The 17,474-nt window shown below is 38.2% G+C and overlaps 1 protein-coding gene across 8 annotated transcripts in view; it reads left to right on the top strand.

Annotated features, from left to right (window-relative positions):
- Positions 1 to 17,268, top strand: part of LOC107202963 (trihelix transcription factor GT-2) — a 29,012-nt gene extending 11,744 nt beyond the window's left edge. For 3 of the 8 annotated variants that reach the window (XM_033513866.1, XM_033513864.1, XM_033513862.1), the window contains 6 exons: positions 2,861 to 2,947; positions 6,369 to 6,440; positions 7,088 to 7,489; positions 8,841 to 8,906; positions 9,931 to 10,121; positions 10,963 to 13,255. In XM_033513866.1, the coding sequence (XP_033369757.1) occupies positions 2,861 to 2,947; positions 6,369 to 6,440; positions 7,088 to 7,489; positions 8,841 to 8,906; positions 9,931 to 10,121; positions 10,963 to 11,133 (989 nt within the window). In that variant the 3' untranslated portion in view covers positions 11,134 to 13,255. The other 5 variants (XM_033513863.1, XM_033513865.1, XM_015624089.2 and 2 more) reach the window with 5 other exon arrangements.
- The last annotated feature ends 206 nt before the right edge of the window (positions 17,269 to 17,474 follow it).

Below are 17,474 nucleotides of genomic sequence, written 5' to 3'. Positions count from 1 at the left end.
TTGTAGAAACCCCAATTCAACATAGATGAGAATTTAGAAATTCTGATAAAGTCTTATCTGGGTATCTTCCTTATCAGTATATGCAGTTAATGTAATCTGCAGCCAGAGCTGTATATGCACTTCCTCATATATATATATATATATATATATACACACATATATATGAGTTAGCCTAGGCAGGCATTGCCTTCTGGCAACTGCAGCTGCATAAATACACAGGAGATGCACGAGCTGCTTCAGAGCATATGTTTCTCATGTTCTTACACCTGAATCTGAGTTATGAGCCACAGTAACAGTAACCACTGCCAGTCTTTTATAAAAAGCCCATTTGGGTTTGCCATACTCAAGTACGAAAAATACTAAAATAGGGTTAATCAAGAATAGGGTTAATCAAAGGACAAATACACCAGTTTCAGGAGAACACCTAGTTATGTGATGTGCCGTGATACTGTTTTTTATCTCTGCCCATATGAATTTGCTACTCAAAGAGCATCAAATGCTCATCTGAGAAGGAGAAGACAAAGGTAAATAAATCCTCGCGGCTCCTTGCACAGCCTGTCCTAGTTCCTGACACATTGCTGTCACCACTGCCCAGCTGGGGGAGCAGGAGAGCCACAACAGTCCCCAACCCGTGGGTTTTCGGCTAAAGTGTCCTGTGATACGCTGGGGACACTGCAGGTTACTCTCTCTTTTGGCAAAACATACCCCATTGAATCGATCTGCAAATAAAACCTTACTTAGTCATTTTCACTGATGTTTTCAATTTTGTGGGATCACTTTCAGTTGTTACAGAAATCTATTCAGAAGAGCCAGTTACTTCAGTCTATACTCTTTGTCAATCCAAACTCCATGTACATTCCACATGTGTCAAGACTTTGCAGTATGACTATAGAGTGTGTGTATAGGTGTTTGGTTAAATCTGAAGTGCCAGGGAACAACAGTGGAGATGAAAAGAGGTTTCTAAGAAATACCAGTAGTCTGATGTTCTTACAATACCTACAGCAAGTATTCTACTTCAAACAAATTCCCTTCCTTGTCATTATTTTCTTACGATTTTTGGTACCCCATACACTTTACTATATATGTCCCTCTCAGAACAAAGTAAGTAGTGACACTTCCAAGATATATTCCTAAACAAGGGCTTTTTAAAAATCTGTTGTTTACAGTTAAGAACTTAAATTGGTGCATACTCAGGCACTTAACATTGGCTTGAACACTTGCTGCTGTGTGCATGGAATTTTAAAATGTACAGATATAAAGTCAAAAGATAATGTTTTCACACATATACCCCAGACTAGTGTTAAGCAGTGTTTCAGAGAAGTGCAAACCCCAAAGTTCTTGATTATTCACTGCCTAGTGATTATTCAATAGCCTAGGCATATTTGGGCTGCAGACAAACTCTTAACTGTGCATCCAAAGTTTTCTGTATCCACTCTCATAGATCTCTATGACAGAGATGGCAGCAACTTTGCAAGTTGTTGGAGCGTAAACATAAACCACACACTGAAAATTTTTCCTAGTTTTAACATAACCCACTTTCCTTTTATACTATACAAGACACACATGAGAGTAAGGATTAGGAGACAAATTACTAATCTTGCCTCATGAGCCAGAAAACAAGATAATTAGTGATGGTGACAGAGTGCCAAAAGAGAACAGAGCTTGTATCAGTCTGAGTGGGTGAAAGGAAAGACTGTGACAGCATTGCTCGGGTGGCCTTGTAAGCAGTGCTTCAAACACAAAGTAGAGATTAAGCATATTTACTGGCAACTCTCTATAGCTCCACTAACAATGCAGATGGAGCCACTGTGTTTTATCCATGCCAAAAACTGTCGACGGCTTTTTCTGTTTGGCTCAGTCTTACTCTTCTTGTACTCTCCCTCCAAAACTCTGAAAGGTGCCTTAGAAAAAAAACCAGGCTCCCTACCCACATTCTTGGCTCACCAAAAGAAAAAAAAAGCAAATGATGCTAGTCACATCATAAAGAACATCTGATGCAAACAAAGCTGTATTGATCTGGGGGTAATTTTTAATAAAATGGCTCTAGATTAAACTTTATTGCTCAATGTTTAGGGGCAATATTCTTGAATGGACTGAGAACAGGCTGGGAGCCAGAAATGCTGTCATTGATCCGTGATGTGGCCTTCACCATTTAATCTCTGTAGAGCAGTGTCCTCAGTGGGAAGTGAGGATCAGCATGACCACTTGCATCATCCACCTGCCCATACCTCTGTCCCAGGGCAGAGGGGTGGAATTCTCCCGTAACATCAGCGGGCCAATGGCAGAGGAGTGGAGATCTCCTCCCCATGGAGGGGAGCCCAGGGACACCTCTGTCACCCTACTGTGTGATGTAAACCCCTGCAAGCTGCAGCAGCAGAGATGTTCTCAGGACAGGCTTTAGTACATCGTCTCCATCAGGCAGGCAGCCTTACAGATCAATTGTGTAAGCACATCACCCTGATGTGTAAGGGTCCCTTGCTCCTTTTGGGGCTAATTCAAACACTTGAATTGACTTGGCATCAGTCACTTAGTTGTCTTTCAATAATGTCAGTATATTTTGCACCCTTTATGCAAGTCACTGTCTTGCCAGTTCTGCTGCATGAATGTTTACCAGTAACTTGATATCTTACACCCACCATCAGTGAACCATTCTACAAATTCTGATTCAGGTTAAAATAACAGTTTATACATATAACCCATAAACTTGGCTATTACTGCAGATAAATGGCAGATTTAATGTTGAGATAGGAAATCTTTAACAGTAGTTATCATCAATATATCATTCTGAAGTACATGACTCTCAAAACATCACTCAAGACGTGTTTAGTTAATAAGAACTCTGAAAATTATTTTTTTACAGAAATCCTTGAAGATGAGGGGGACTTTGCCAACTCCACCCCAGTAGCTCTGGAAGCTACACAAGTAAAGAAGGAAACGATTGATATAGGTAAGTCAGGACTTTGTCATGATAGTTTTGATAGGACATTCTACTTTACTGGGCATTGCAGACTTCAGAGTTTCATATGTTATTCCAGCAAATTACACTAGTTGTACTTCTAGATTATGATAAATTATAGGTTTTGTTTGATTTCATAGTGCAGGAACGTATGAACACTTATTTCTCCTTCCCATAATTATAACAAAATCTTATTTTCCCAGACAGCATGCTCCTTTTTATGATGAATGTGATTAATCTGCATTTGATTGTGACATAAATACGTTTTTTCTTACACAGTTGCCAGAAAGAATAAAATGGAAAGGTAAATAGCAGTCAAAGAAACTAAGAACATTTTATACCTTGTCTGTATTTTCAAACTACTTCATGACTGCATTTAATATCAGATGATTTATTATCAAGCAATTTCCATATAAATATTCTGAACTATTATAAACATAAAACTGAAATCAGCAATATGTAGAAGTCATATATTCAGTAATAAGTGATCAGAACAAGATTTGTTTTTTTTAAAATATTAAAATTTAACATTAGAATGCAGTAGGGATATTAATATTCCAGAATAAATGAACATAAAAACCATAGAAGATCATGAAAAAAAGACATCAGGGGAAATAACGATAGCGTTGAAATTGAAATATAGTAACCTATATTGAAATATAGTGACTATATTCTTTATAGTAATGCTGTTTGTATGCAAAAGTTAATAGAGGAAAAAATTCAATTTTAGTGATTTTGTGAACAGCAATTCTTTGGCCTTTAGCACTGGCAGTTTCTACCATAAGAATACTTCTGTTGGATGCATCAGGCATATTCCAGGCAAGAGCTTCCTTTCCAGAAATTATGTTATCTGTAGTTTGGATGTTGAGACACCCTATGCAACACACCTTTTACAACTGTTTGCATTGGCTGATCTTGATCATGAAAGACAACTGTAGTGACTGTGACACTGAGGACAACATCAGAGCCATGCCACCACAACAATGACACACAGAAACACAAGTGACACTGAGGATAAAGTATATCTGTGACCCTGAAAGTTGAGACATAGCGAGGTCACACAAATGCAAAGTGAAGAATAAAATGTCATGCAGCTCAACTGACTGCCTCATACACACCAACTCCCTATCATGTAATATCCAATCGAACACAGTAACCATGCAAGTCAGCACTACGCAAGTGCCATTGCCAAAGACAGGAAGAGATCAGAGAACCGCTATGGTTGAGAGAATGACAACATAAATGGAAGCTATGGGGAGGTTGGTAACAGTTTAAGAAAAAAACCAGGAATTTCTTAGGAGCCTAGGAGTAGACCTACAGGTCTGTTTTGGCCCATTTCCAAGAGCTCCAAGTGTTAAGATCTAAGAATTTTCTCAAGAGTTACAGGGTGCCCATTTATGAGATGACCCACTTTTTTCTAGTACCCCATATAAATCACACAAACATGATGATGAAAGTATGACTTCCAAGTTTTCCACAGGTACAAAATATATTCTTGCACATGGCTTATGAAAAACAAGTATTTGCCAAATGACTAAAGAGAAAACAAGGTATGGAGCAAATACGAATTCCAAGTACTAGTTTGTGCATATATTGGCAAGAACCATTACAGAAAGCACATCAAATGAACATGTTTATTTACAAAGAATCACTGTTTCTGACAGAGAAGCACTAAGTAAGCACTCAGTTTTTCAAAACATAAAAGGAATATTTACTTCTACCCTTTACCAAAACCAGTACTGAACACAGTCTATGACAACCCCTAGCAAACAATGAGAACTATCTTTCTCTTCCTCCCAACCCAAAAAAGTACGTCCACACAAAAGTGTCTCAGAGTAGTCCAAGCACGAGCAAATTAACCCAGCAAATCTGGGTTTTGATGTTCATAGATTATTTCAAGAATTTCTCAGTAGACAGTGATAAAGTTGCAAATAAAAGCCTGAGGGCAATCAAGAGAGACTTCAGGGGCCTTGAAACTGGTTAAGGGATCAAGAGCACAAATAGTCTTGTCTTCTTCCAGTTGCAAGGAATAATGTGGGGAAAAAAACCAGGAAGACCCAGCAGATCACTATCTGGCTTCAAGCTTAGTGACACTGGGAAGATACTGGTTTTTTTAATTGGTTCCATGACACCAGACTTGCTGACACCTATTTCAAAGGGGTGGGGCTGGGGAAGGATCTTAGCATAGAAGTTAATAGAACTCATTGAAAGAGCTGTAAACTAAATTTGCAGGTGGGAAGAGATAAACCCAGACTTAACAGAGAGCCTGGGGGCAACATGCAAATGTTTGAGAGATGCTGTTCTAGAGAGGACCTTTGATCTGCCATCTCAGTAGTCAGGGGATGGAGATCAGCAGACACAAGAGTTATTGATGTGTTAGAAACCACAGAAGCACCTGAGAATACAAAGAGCTTCTCACACCCTAAAGATGGTGGGGCAAAAAGCCCAGCTGTGCTGCATCTAGTGCAGATAGCGTAGGAAACAAACAGGATGAGCTGGAAGCCACTGTGTACCAGGAAAACTGCTATAAGTTTCCATCTTGAAGACACAGAGGGATGACTTGCACAACTGGAGTGCTGCAATGGATGACTGTAAATTTTGCAGAAGTGACAAGCAAGGAAGGAGAGACTGTTGGCTACTCTTTATGTTAGAGAGTGTTTTGGTTGTCTAGAGCTCACAATGGTGGCAGTAGGGTTGAGGATGCATGGGTAATAATCAGGAGAAGTCAACAATGCAGGTATCCTGGTGGGAATCTGTTACAGACCACCCAACCAGGACAAAGAGGCAGCTGAAATATTTTATAAGCAGCTGGGAGAAGTCTCACAGTCGCTGGTCCTTGGGGGTGAACTTCAGGTTACCAGATGTCTGCTGGAAACACAACACAGCAGAGAACACAGCCTAGGAGGTTCCAGGAGTGTGTGGCTGACAACTGCCTGACACAGCTGGTGAAGGAGCCAGCTAGGGAAGAGACCCACTGGACCTGGTGTTTGTGAATAGGAGACTGGTGGTGCCTGGAGCCTCTTGGCCACAGTCGTCACAAAATGGTAGTGTTTTCAGTTCTTGGTGAAGTAAGGAGGGAGGTCATCAGAACTGTCACCTTGGACTTGGGCAATAGCAGAGTCACTGTCCCTGGAGGGACTTAAATGACATGTAGATATGGCATTTAGGGACATGGTTTATTGGTGGACTTGGTAATGCTAAGTCCATCCTAAATGATTAGTATTAGTGCTTCCATCCTAAATGATTCCATGATTCTGTGATTCTTCAAGTCTATAACTAATGGGCTAGACTGAGGGCTTAGGACACTTTTAGGTGGGAATAGGTGTCTCCTACAGAGGATGACAGTAATATTAGCAATTTATTTGTCTAAATCCAAGTCTATTTAAAAAAATTTCTTTGTGTGTTTCTATAGATGATGATTCTATAAGCACTACCTCAGAAGACAGATCTTGTACACCAGTAGCAAAACGGATGGTTGGGACAGGTGAGTATTAACTTGCATTTATTTATGAAATAAATCACATTGTAATTTCAGTACCAAAGCTGAAGCAATCAGATCTCTACTGTAAACATAGCTCTACTTTTCTACACCTGATTCCATTCTAGCTTTGTTAGCAAACTTAAAAGTTAGTTTCATATCTCTTTTTCTTTGATGAGCAAAACTTATATTAATACTGTAGTTCAACTTTCCTCCCATACATATCTATTGAGCAGCATCTGCCTACGTCTGACTATTTTTGAGTCTGAAGATTTCTCTTCTTCTGTTGAATCCCGAGTAGCCTTTTCATTTGTGTGATGCCTTTTTAATTTGAAATCACACTTCTCACCAATGCTGAGATCTTAAAAGCTTAAAGATTACTGCTTTCCTACATGTAACACTTGGATACATCTGTCTTTAATTTCACAACAGTGCCAGCACAATTATTGTGACAATGTTGAATTTTAGATGCCTTGGAGAAACATAAGATTCTACTTGCTATGCATTTTGAATACTTAAGAGGAAACAATGGTGTATGGATACTAAAATTATAAAGTTAAAATATTATTAGTTGTAATTATGCTTTCATATATGTATATTTAGCATGTATTTTTAGCATTTACAGTTAGTTGTTTTTTTATTTATATTTTCAGACAATCACATTCCCTTGGAAGAAGCACAAAATCACTTTAAAGTTATTACAGTTAATGATACTGGAGCAGGAAAACACTGGAGTGATAATGAAGTTAGGGCTCTGATAAACATATGGTCAGATGAAAAGATACAACAGATGCTTGAAGGGGCCACAAGAAATAAAGAAATATTTGAGGAAATTGCCAGAAGGTTAATGAAACGTGGTATAGACAGAGACTGGAAACAATGTCGCACAAAGTACAAGAACTTGAAATATGAATACCGTGCACTGCAGAAAGAAAATGAGCACCTTGGAAATCCCAAAAGAAAAATGAGATTTTATGATGAAGTTGACTGTATCTTAAGAAGACAGCCTCTCGGAACCTCAGGCTGGGGATGTGAAAGCTCAAGTCCCCTATCAGGTAATAAAAACTTCAGTGATGAGATAAAGTGCTTTAAGTGAACTTTCTAAAGCTGCCTGTTTGTGCCATGCTGTAGATGTGAAATGTGTGGCCAGAAATGGGGAGGGAAAATAACTGGGGAAGCTGTATCTGCATGGTCTCATAGGGAACAACTCAAGTGGTCTATGGGGACATGTAGAAGTGAGAATATTAGCAAAAAGTGAAAGCACCAAAGCGTTCTGTGTTATTGGAGAATCTTTGCTTTGGAAAGCCTAAGTGACATACAGTGAAATGGTGCTAGGACACATAGCAGGTTTTAGGAGTCATGCAGGAGACTTGGAAAGTCTGATGAATAGAGAGCTGTAAGCTCATGCCATTTGGAACTGCAGAAATCAGTAGCAATCACACCAAGTGCAAGGACTCCAAAAACCCCGAACTATATTAATTCAATACACACCGCAGTCAAGAGAGAGAAAAATCCAGGGCAGTGATTTTTATTTGAATACTTGTAATAATTGTATTAATTTTGCTAAAGCAGATTCAGTTTTCAAAATATAGCTTGCTTCTTAGTATCAGAAACTCTCTGATCTAGGAACCACAGAGTATCTGCTGTAAGGGTTCTTGTAACTGGCCAACTGCTTCAGACTTCAGGGGCACCTTCCCCTGCTCCAGGCATATTAGGTGCTCTTGTAGAACTAACTGAACCTCTGCAACTTATGCTTCAGTGACTTAAGGTAAAGCAGAACTAATTGTGATTGTTCTCAATATGTTAGATAATAGTTTGCAACAGCACAAACGTTAGTTGAGGACTTGAACCATTTCTGCAGAAAGGCCAGATGGACGGCTTGATCAGAAACTGCTGGGACCACAATCAGAGTTGTGAATCTGAGCCCTAATGTGGTGTCCAAGAGCACCACTCAGTACTGTGTGAGTTGCAGCTGGAATGACATCCATAGAGCTGTGGGATGACAGTTCTCCCCTGCCTCAGTCTTGTGCTTAATCACATACTCAAGACATGTATTTTCTTCCAAATACAGAAACTGAATCTATTACTGCTCGTTTCTACTCTCCGTGAATAGGATATGTCAGCACCAAGAATGTTGTCAACACCAACAACCAACCTGGCTTTTTACATTTTAGCATGCTAGAAAAGGACTATGTAATCTGTGAATGCTGATGCAGTGGCCAGTAAAACAATAACATTCCAGAAAAGAAGCTTATTTTCTTATTTTTCAGTTATTAATGTGTTTGAGGCATCTGTGAAAAAAAATGTGTCTTGTCCTAGGGTATTTGCTTTTGTATTTGGTGTGTGACTGACTGTGCCTTGAGAATCTCAACAGAACACTTAGTCACCTTGTTTTTCTCTTCTAAGTTTCAGTGGCAGATGCTGCAGCAAACACGGGATCTTTGAGTATCAAGAGGAAAACATGGAATGATGGTAAGAGCCCCTGATTTTTTAAAGCATGTACTACACTGCTGTTGAACTGGATGCCAGATTCATATATTCAGTATTCAAACAGTTAAAGAAACATAATCCTAGAATTTAACACCCAGCTCCAAACAAACATTCTTTTCTCACCCACAACAATTGGTAAAAGAAGAGTTCTGATAAAAATGTAGGCCTAAGGAAAACTGTAATTCATTTATTTCAGTCCTCATCCCTGGTATAAATGAGGTAAACATCATATGCAAAGAAAATACAGTATTTAAAACCCAAGATGTCTCAATTGTGTTGCTTAAGGGAAAGTAGGGACAGGCACGGTCATGGATGTTATTTCTTCATATTACGCTACTGTGTCTGTAAACATGTCTAATGTGTTGTACACAAGAAAACAGGCTAAGACAGCTGTGTCAAAGACAAGATAGAATAGAGAATCATGGAGAGAGAAAAATGATGGGAAGGATAGAAATATGTGGCACGTGATTTGATATGGGGAAGGTCAGAAGTTCATTTTTCTTTCTGACAGGCCCTAAATAAAAAGAAAATCCAAGAATGAGGAACAAAAAACTTAGTTTTAAGGATCTCACCACTATCTTTAATATCCAAAATTATATTCAACAGACAGATGAAGATAAATGATCTGAACATTATATTTTTTAATTCAACCCATTTAGTTCACCACCACAAACTATACTAACATTGTAACTACATAAACACAATACTAACATTGTATTTAATCACTCTGTGTGATTAAACAGACTTTCATTTATTGCCTATTATGTAAGTACCTCTTGAAGAAGGCTGTAGCTAGGCAAAACTGAAAGTTTGAGATAGATTTTTACAGGGTCTGCAGCATTCCTACTCTTGATTATACAATGATCCCTTATACAACACCAGGCAACACCAGCCAAAAGAGAAGATCAGAAGAACAGCTTTAGGAAAGTCCAGCATGTGCTAAACTTCAGTGTCAGCAGTTCATTGACTTGTGCACTCTAACCACGTACTTTGGTTTTGTCCACAGAAGTGTCACCTGTTCCACTTAAGAAAAGTGCTTCTGAAAACACCATATTCCACTTCCAAAAACTGTTAACAGAGAGAGTGCATACAGTAACAGAAGGCAAAAAGTTACTGTTTGAAAGGCTTTGTAAGCAGGAAGAAATGCAAGACCTCAACAGAACACAGCTGTATGCTGATCCATCAGCCGTACAACAGGTTGGTTTCGTGAACTTTCTATGAAATTAACATGCAAATAGATTCTGTCAGGTAGTATGAAATGAAATATTTAAGAGTGTAAGTTACCCATATGAGTACATGCTTGCTTCCCTTTAATATAGTCACCTTCAGTCATTTAAACTAAAATAAGGTGTGAGTTTCCATCATAATCCTTTACTATGAGCTTTTAGCAGTGGTGTCAGTTAGTGGAATGAAAAATATGACCTCTGCCTATATATCTTGGTTCACCTACATGCCACAATTAACAGCCTTAATTGAAAGAAAATAATACTTTAAGTGATCAAAGAAAACATGTACAGTTAAAATTTCACCCCATCATTTCCAATTACCATCTCCAGGGTCTTCTTAACAAGTTAGTCCTCTGCAACTAACCAAATAGTTGAAGCCATAGGACTTTTTGATTAGGCAGGGCTGGTGGGGAAAACACTCTTACCTCCTTAACCAGCATTTACCCTCCTCCTACCCTCTCCCCCTGCTTATGTTGGTGTGGGGGAATGTCCCCCTGTGCCTGCTGAAGGCTTGCAGCAATGTGCAGCACTGAACTGGAGAATTCAGTGAGCCAGAAAGAAAGTACACAGAATTGATGCCTGCATAGAAGGGGCAGGCATTAGTTATGGTCCCTGTTCTGTAGTGGGCAAGGGGTCTGTTATGTCCAGTAACCTACTGAGAACATAGAAACACTGCAGGGAACAGTGACATGCTAAGAGACAAATGCCACATTATAACTGTTATTCTGCAAAATCCTACTAGCCACTACTCCATTTTTTGGTTGTGGAAGTACTTTCTGCTCTGTATTACATTTGCAGGGTTTTTCTTGCAGTGTACTCCAGCAAAACAACTTTCTGGATCTCAGTCATGTTTGGGCATAGACCTACACAGCCCTGCTAAAGCCAGGTCAGTTCTGGGCATATACAAAGGCACAACTCAAGTCAAACACTCAAGTCCTTATTACAGCAACAGTCACCAAGTTTATTTACATACAGAGGCCTAAATTCCATCCAAGTCCCTCTTTAAAACTTTACATAAAAATATTACTGGATATAATGTGATATGTATAATTTCCTGCTCTATGCTTAAGTATTTCCTTGTCAATTCTTTTATGAGAGACATTATGAAGGCAAATACTTTCCACCAAGGTGGATTTAATCTGCCATTTGACTAGCATTTTTAAAACAATTCTGAGAAGTCGGGACAGAGATCCCTAGAAAATAATGGTTTTTTTGATCATTTATACAGTGATATGGATAAATAGTTTTTACAGCATATGCTTACCTACCACTTTTCACATTTTACACTGATTTCTCAGTATAAACCTTTGGCTTGTAATACTGTCACCAAAACTATCATTCCTAGCAATACTAGTATCATCGTTGGTTTAAAAATCTTTCTTTTCTCTCTCTCTTTCCAATGAATTGGTTCAAAGGTACATCCTTGAACTTGTGTTGTATTATTTACATAGAGAGGTGCTGTCTTTGGAAGGAGGACAAGGTTTGCCCCTGCCATCACAGCAGTCAGGTATCCCTACAGAACATGCTGAGTCAGCCGAAGACCTCTCACCATTCCCACACTACTAAAATCACAGGTTACTCCTTCCAGATATGAACCAGAAAAACGTGTGATCCAACCCTAATACATACCAGTACATTTAAAAGTTTAGTTCAGTTATGGTTTAAACTATTTGAAGTAACTGTATTGAAAATAATATGGGTAACGTACGTGTTTTGCTTTACCTTCTCTGTATCATGAGTGCATGGCTGAAATTGACTTGATAACTCATTTCAACAAGAAGATTCCCCTTTTCTCCATGCTACTCTGAGTAACCTAGTTCTTGCTGGATGCCCTATAAACCAGTTCATTTCACTAACCTCGGACAAGACTAGCCCATCTAGTATGAAAAGACCCTGAATGGTTTTTCTGTGTGAGTTGAAGTAGCTCAACAAGTTCCCAGATGTACCAGGGTCTGAACAGCTGAAAAGTTACTTCTGTTGCACTGTGCATGTCCTTTTAGAAGAAATACTAACCTGAAGGAAACAGCTAGCACTCTAGAGGTGATAAACTGTCACTTTAAATTCTGCATGATGCACAAGGATCCACATCTTTCCAAACCTAACTGCCATTCAGTGCAATAGCCCAAAAAAACCCTTTACTTCCTTCCATCAAATAAAGAATAAAAAACTTTAAATTCATTAAAATCACTTTCAAGATTAAAAGAACTTTCAAGAATATGTATCTATGCTGATATTCAGGTGAGAACAACACAACAGCATTGAGGCAAATGACTTGCTGAATACTTAGCAGGTCAGAGCAGAGAACTGCAGAGCACACTTGCAGTCTTTACTTGGAAATTGTTCATGTCAACACTAGGTGGTAGGCATGAAGCAAGAACTGATAGAAAAAAAGGAACACAAGTGTGTTTACTTTTCAAGTAAAGGGTTTTTTCCCTCAGAAAACTTTTCAGAGAGTAGGATTTATCTAACAAATGTTCAAAGAATGTGGACTTCCCTTTGTGTGGGATTCCTCTTCTATCCTGCTTTGTGACTGCAAAGCATAGCTTGCTTTTTAAAATGTTCTGTCATAAATTTGTCTTCTGCCCTGCTGTTCATTCATTGTCAAAGATGGTAAGAGATGTCAGGTGCAAGATGGGGCATTTGGCATTATCTGATATTTATGTGCTACTCCCATTTATACAGATAACAATTAATTTACTTGAGACAGATAGTGATATGAAGACAACCTTTCTTCACTGGGGTTGCAGTTATGATTCCATGTAACTTTTTGCTTAGAGACAAAATTAACAGGAATGTTGCATGTTTAGAATTCTGATTGTTTAGAGCTATGATCTGTCTCCTTTGGACAGCATCCCCAGGGGTAGTGACAGTGGGCTAAATAGATTGTTGCTAGGCCAAAGGATTTCTCAAAACAGTCCCTTCAGAAATTGTATTAGTTAATCCAATTCATCCTTCCAGTGTATTTTTATATCCACTTAAACTTTTGCTGTGGCTCTGTCTGTAATCACAGCTTTACATTTATTACAGTCACAAAATATTTAGTCCAGACACACAGGCCAGTGACATGGAACACAGGACACCATCTGACACATGCTAAATGGTTTTGTATAGGGAACTACCACAGGACTGCAGTGGTTTGGGAGAAGAGCCTTTCTTAGACCTAGATCCTCAACAGACAATAGAAGAGCCAGACCAAGTCATCATGTCCATGTACCTAATCCTGGGAATCTTAACATAAATTACATCATGGAAACGGTTCCAGCTTGATAATCAAAACCAACCAATGATGGCAAGAGCATCAATCATACAAATAACAGATGTTTTTTTTTTCTCCCTCCACAAATATCTGCATTATTGCCAGAGGGCCATTAAGATTAGTATGAGGACAAATCTGTCTCCTTCCCAGTTTGCAAATAGTAGTACTGAGATTTTTGAGTTGTGGCAGACAAATGGAACTATTACCACTCTGACCTGCATTAAAAAGCTTCATTTTTCTCTAAAGCACACTCATTCACTAAGATGAATGGGTCACTTCACACATCTTTGATAGTGCTGTTATTTTGTAAAGTCCTCTGAATGCCTTTTTAGGTTATTGGAGAAACTGTTTGGGCCAAAGGCTTTGAGCTTCAGGAAGGAAAAATGCTTGCAATGATGGTGGATCCACAAGCACTATCTGCATAATTTGCTTTAAAGACTGCCTTCAGAATCATCCTTTGTTTCTTACCAGCTAGGTCTCCTTTGAATTGGCACAAGTATCCATATGGCCAAGTGGCTAAACAACTGATTTACATTAAAACTAATCTAATAAAAAGCCCCTCCAAACAACCCGGCTTTTTTTTTATTTCCCCCCCAAGGGAATGGTAACGCAAGACATAGCAGATAGTGAAGCCAGGAGAATTTATATGAACTGCACTAGCCAGTGATAACACAGGTTACTGCACACAACCTTCCCTCCATGCATGAGGCTCAAATTTAAGGTATGGGCAGACAAGCCAACCAAGCAATCCTATGAAAATTATGGGAGAGCTTTATAATGCCTACATGGATGACTTACAGTCAAAGTGAAGAAGAATGAACAGTCTCACCCCAGCTCTCTAGCTAGGTTAATGTAATAGGAAGTCTGTTGGCCACAATAAATATAACAGCTGCCTCAGAAATGTCCTCTTGTATCTCTTGTTTGGCACAATTTCCCTCCTGTTTTTCCCAGTCCTTCTTACATGATATCATTCCAGCTGGTTACTCCACATTCAGAGATAAGAGCTTAGACTGAATTACATTTTGTGACATGTACATTGATGATACCTCAACTTGGTTAGGATGAAATCTGGCTTTTCTTCACTTTCCCAAAAATGAGTGTGTAGGAACCCAAGCCCTGCAGGATGTTATGTAAAACTACCTAGCAGATGGAAGAGCTCACCACAGCAAAAAGGCCCTGCTCTTCCTCTCTTCTTGCAGGAAAATCTTTGCAGAATGTTAAGCCAGGCTGTCATCACCTGCAGCACAAAATGGCCTAAAACTTGAACCAAGATAGAACTAAAAGAAGAGTTTCCTCATCTACATTCTGTGTCTGAATGCACTCAGGAATATTTTACCAGCATATAGAGCATGAATGTTCTCATAAAATAGCATACAGACTCAGTACCTAACTAGGAAAACATCTGACCCTGTATATTCCTTAGGGAATTTACATATAAATATGACTAATTACAAAATTTTCTATTTAGACAATTGAGACATTTGACACTGCACTTCTTGCACCTGGGAGTGGGGGATATGTTGAACTCATAATGAATTCTTGAGATGAAACGAAAAGATAAATACACACCAAATTATCAGGATCATTACCTGTAGTATATCTGAGTTCCTCAGAAAATTCCCATCCAAATACTATTATAATTTTAAGCTTTTTGATTGAAATATTCACAATATAAGTCACAATACCAATGGCTTGCTAAATAGCCTTTAAAAGAAACCCCTATCTTGTAGCCAAGATGTTGTATATAAAATGTAGATAAACACTTTTATTATGCTATATTGAATGCAGGTTTTTGGAGGGATGGCTAATGGGAAGCAACCAGCAACTTTACTAGACTGAATGAGAAGTGTCTTAACATACACTGGTGATGATCTGTTATATGGGTTTTAATAATGGACAATAACAGGAAAGGTATCTAAAAGCACACTGGCCAAGCCTCCAATGATTACAAGTTCCATACACAGGCCCACCTGAGACAAGGAATATTCCAACTTAATGGCACTTCCACCTTCATAGAAGAGGGCTTTTAAAGACTTGTTCTAAAAATGAGTACAAAGCTGGTAGGTACACTCAGGTTTCAGTACATAGTATTACTGCCAAAATTATTTTCCAAAGAATTTTGCAAAAAGTTAACAGAAATCACACTTCTTGAAGATTAACTTTGCAAATTTGTCCTGGTCAAGGACTCAAATGACGTCTAATAGATTTGTAATTCAGAGTAACTCCTCCTCCCTCCCTCACCGCCCCCAAGAAAATCCTCTCCTTAGCAATATCCTCTGATTTATTTTGGCATGCTGTCAGTGGATTTTGCACTGACTTTGTTCCTGGGCTTACAAAATGTAGAGATGATTTAGACCATCCACTTTTAAGCCTTGTTAATGTTGATGCCAGAGTAACATGATTTGCTTGAGCAGAATTAAAAGTTTCTAACATAATGAGCATGGTAAAATGTTACCATGGTGTCAAATTAAATTTATAAAATGTTCTTAGTGTGTGGAAGGCCTTGATTAGACTGCGAGAAGGAATATACTGGTTTTCATTTTTAATTCAGAGTTCACCATTATAAAGTTAAAGCAAATAAAAAGCTGTGTTTTAACTTCTGCTACAAAGGAGAGAGAATTTAAGCCTCAACAACTAGCAGCTGCTTTTTAAATATTAAAAAAAAATGCAACCCCAAACAACTTTTAAAGTTGTTTCTGCTAATGTCATAATAGTGAAATTACAAGTTTATCTTTTGTCTTTTCTGATGAGGCTCCTGAACTCCGCTTACATATACACATCAATTTTTCATGCAGAACAGTTTCAGTGAGTGAAGCAGCAAGCACCACTCATACACACCACTGAATGCATGCTTAAATATTTTGGTGGCTTGATTCAGCTCACAGAGTTTCAAGTTCAGCTGCAAATATCCCCAATGAAGACAATCTCTTCAGTGCCACAGTAATACAAATGATCAACTCATTCTTGGCCATTTATCAGAAACAGCAAAGTCTTTCACCTTGCTGCAACCAGCTGTATCAGAACACAAAGCACAAAGAATTTATGCTGCATGTTTTTGTGATATCTAACAAATACTCTGGATTTTTACACATACAGGTAAGATTTCAAAGATCAGAAATTATAACATGTTCTCCTCTTTGTGGTCTAGGCATCTCAGAAATGAAGCTTGACACAATGCCATGCTTTAATATTCTGAATTTTAAAATCTGAGGCAAATTAAGGGCCAAATTCTATATTTTGTTTTATTGCACCGGACTAATTTGCTTATAGAAGAACTTGTTCATATGAAAATATGTAATCATTACATAAATATCCTTACTAATTTGAAGGTGATGTCTAAGGACTGTATTTTCTAGTAGCCAGTCAAATTTCTATTAGTCACTCAGGCCTGAATTGGATAGCCCATTAATATTCACTATAATCTTTCCTATTTACTTATTTTTAAAGGGCTGTTGTTAAAAGATGTGTCTTTGTTTTTAACTTTAAAACCATGGGCCTAATGAAGTTTACTGATTCAATAATGCTAAACTTTAACTGTGGTTTTCAAGAGACATTCCAAAAAGTAGAAAGAAGCTGTTATCCTTGGGATTATTATTGGATTGGGATGCCAGCTCTTCTACCCACCATAACAGGAGAAATTCAAGGAGAGAAACATTAGCAAAGAAAATAGGAAGATTAATATCTCAACTATTTACAGAATTTTATTGAGTGCTTGTAAAGGTACACCTAATGGAACAGACTGTTTCACTTTTACATGTCCAATGCTTATGCCTTTAGGAAAGCATCCCTTACAATTACTGAGTTAGATCAGAATCAGAGGTAGTACATATATGCCTCTAGGTGTGTAGCTTCCTGTAGAATTTGTGACTATAAGATGAATTTCAATCATAGTATAAGTATTGCTGTGTACAGTCGTGTCCTCCACAGGGGATATCTGATATTAAAAACCTCAAGCAAATTAAATATATTTGTCAAGTGCCCATCAAAGAAAAAAAACAATCAAACCACAAAACAAAGCATATTGAAAAGTTAAAAAAAAAAGTTGCAATGAGAATTGAGATAATAAGA

The sequence above is a fragment of the Parus major genome, chromosome 4, assembly GCF_001522545.3.
Source record: "Parus major isolate Abel chromosome 4, Parus_major1.1, whole genome shotgun sequence".
In the NCBI taxonomy this organism is placed as follows: Eukaryota; Metazoa; Chordata; class Aves; order Passeriformes; family Paridae; genus Parus; species Parus major.
The sequence above is the reverse complement of the archived record's forward strand: the minus strand, read 5'-3'. Positions and strand labels throughout refer to the sequence as shown.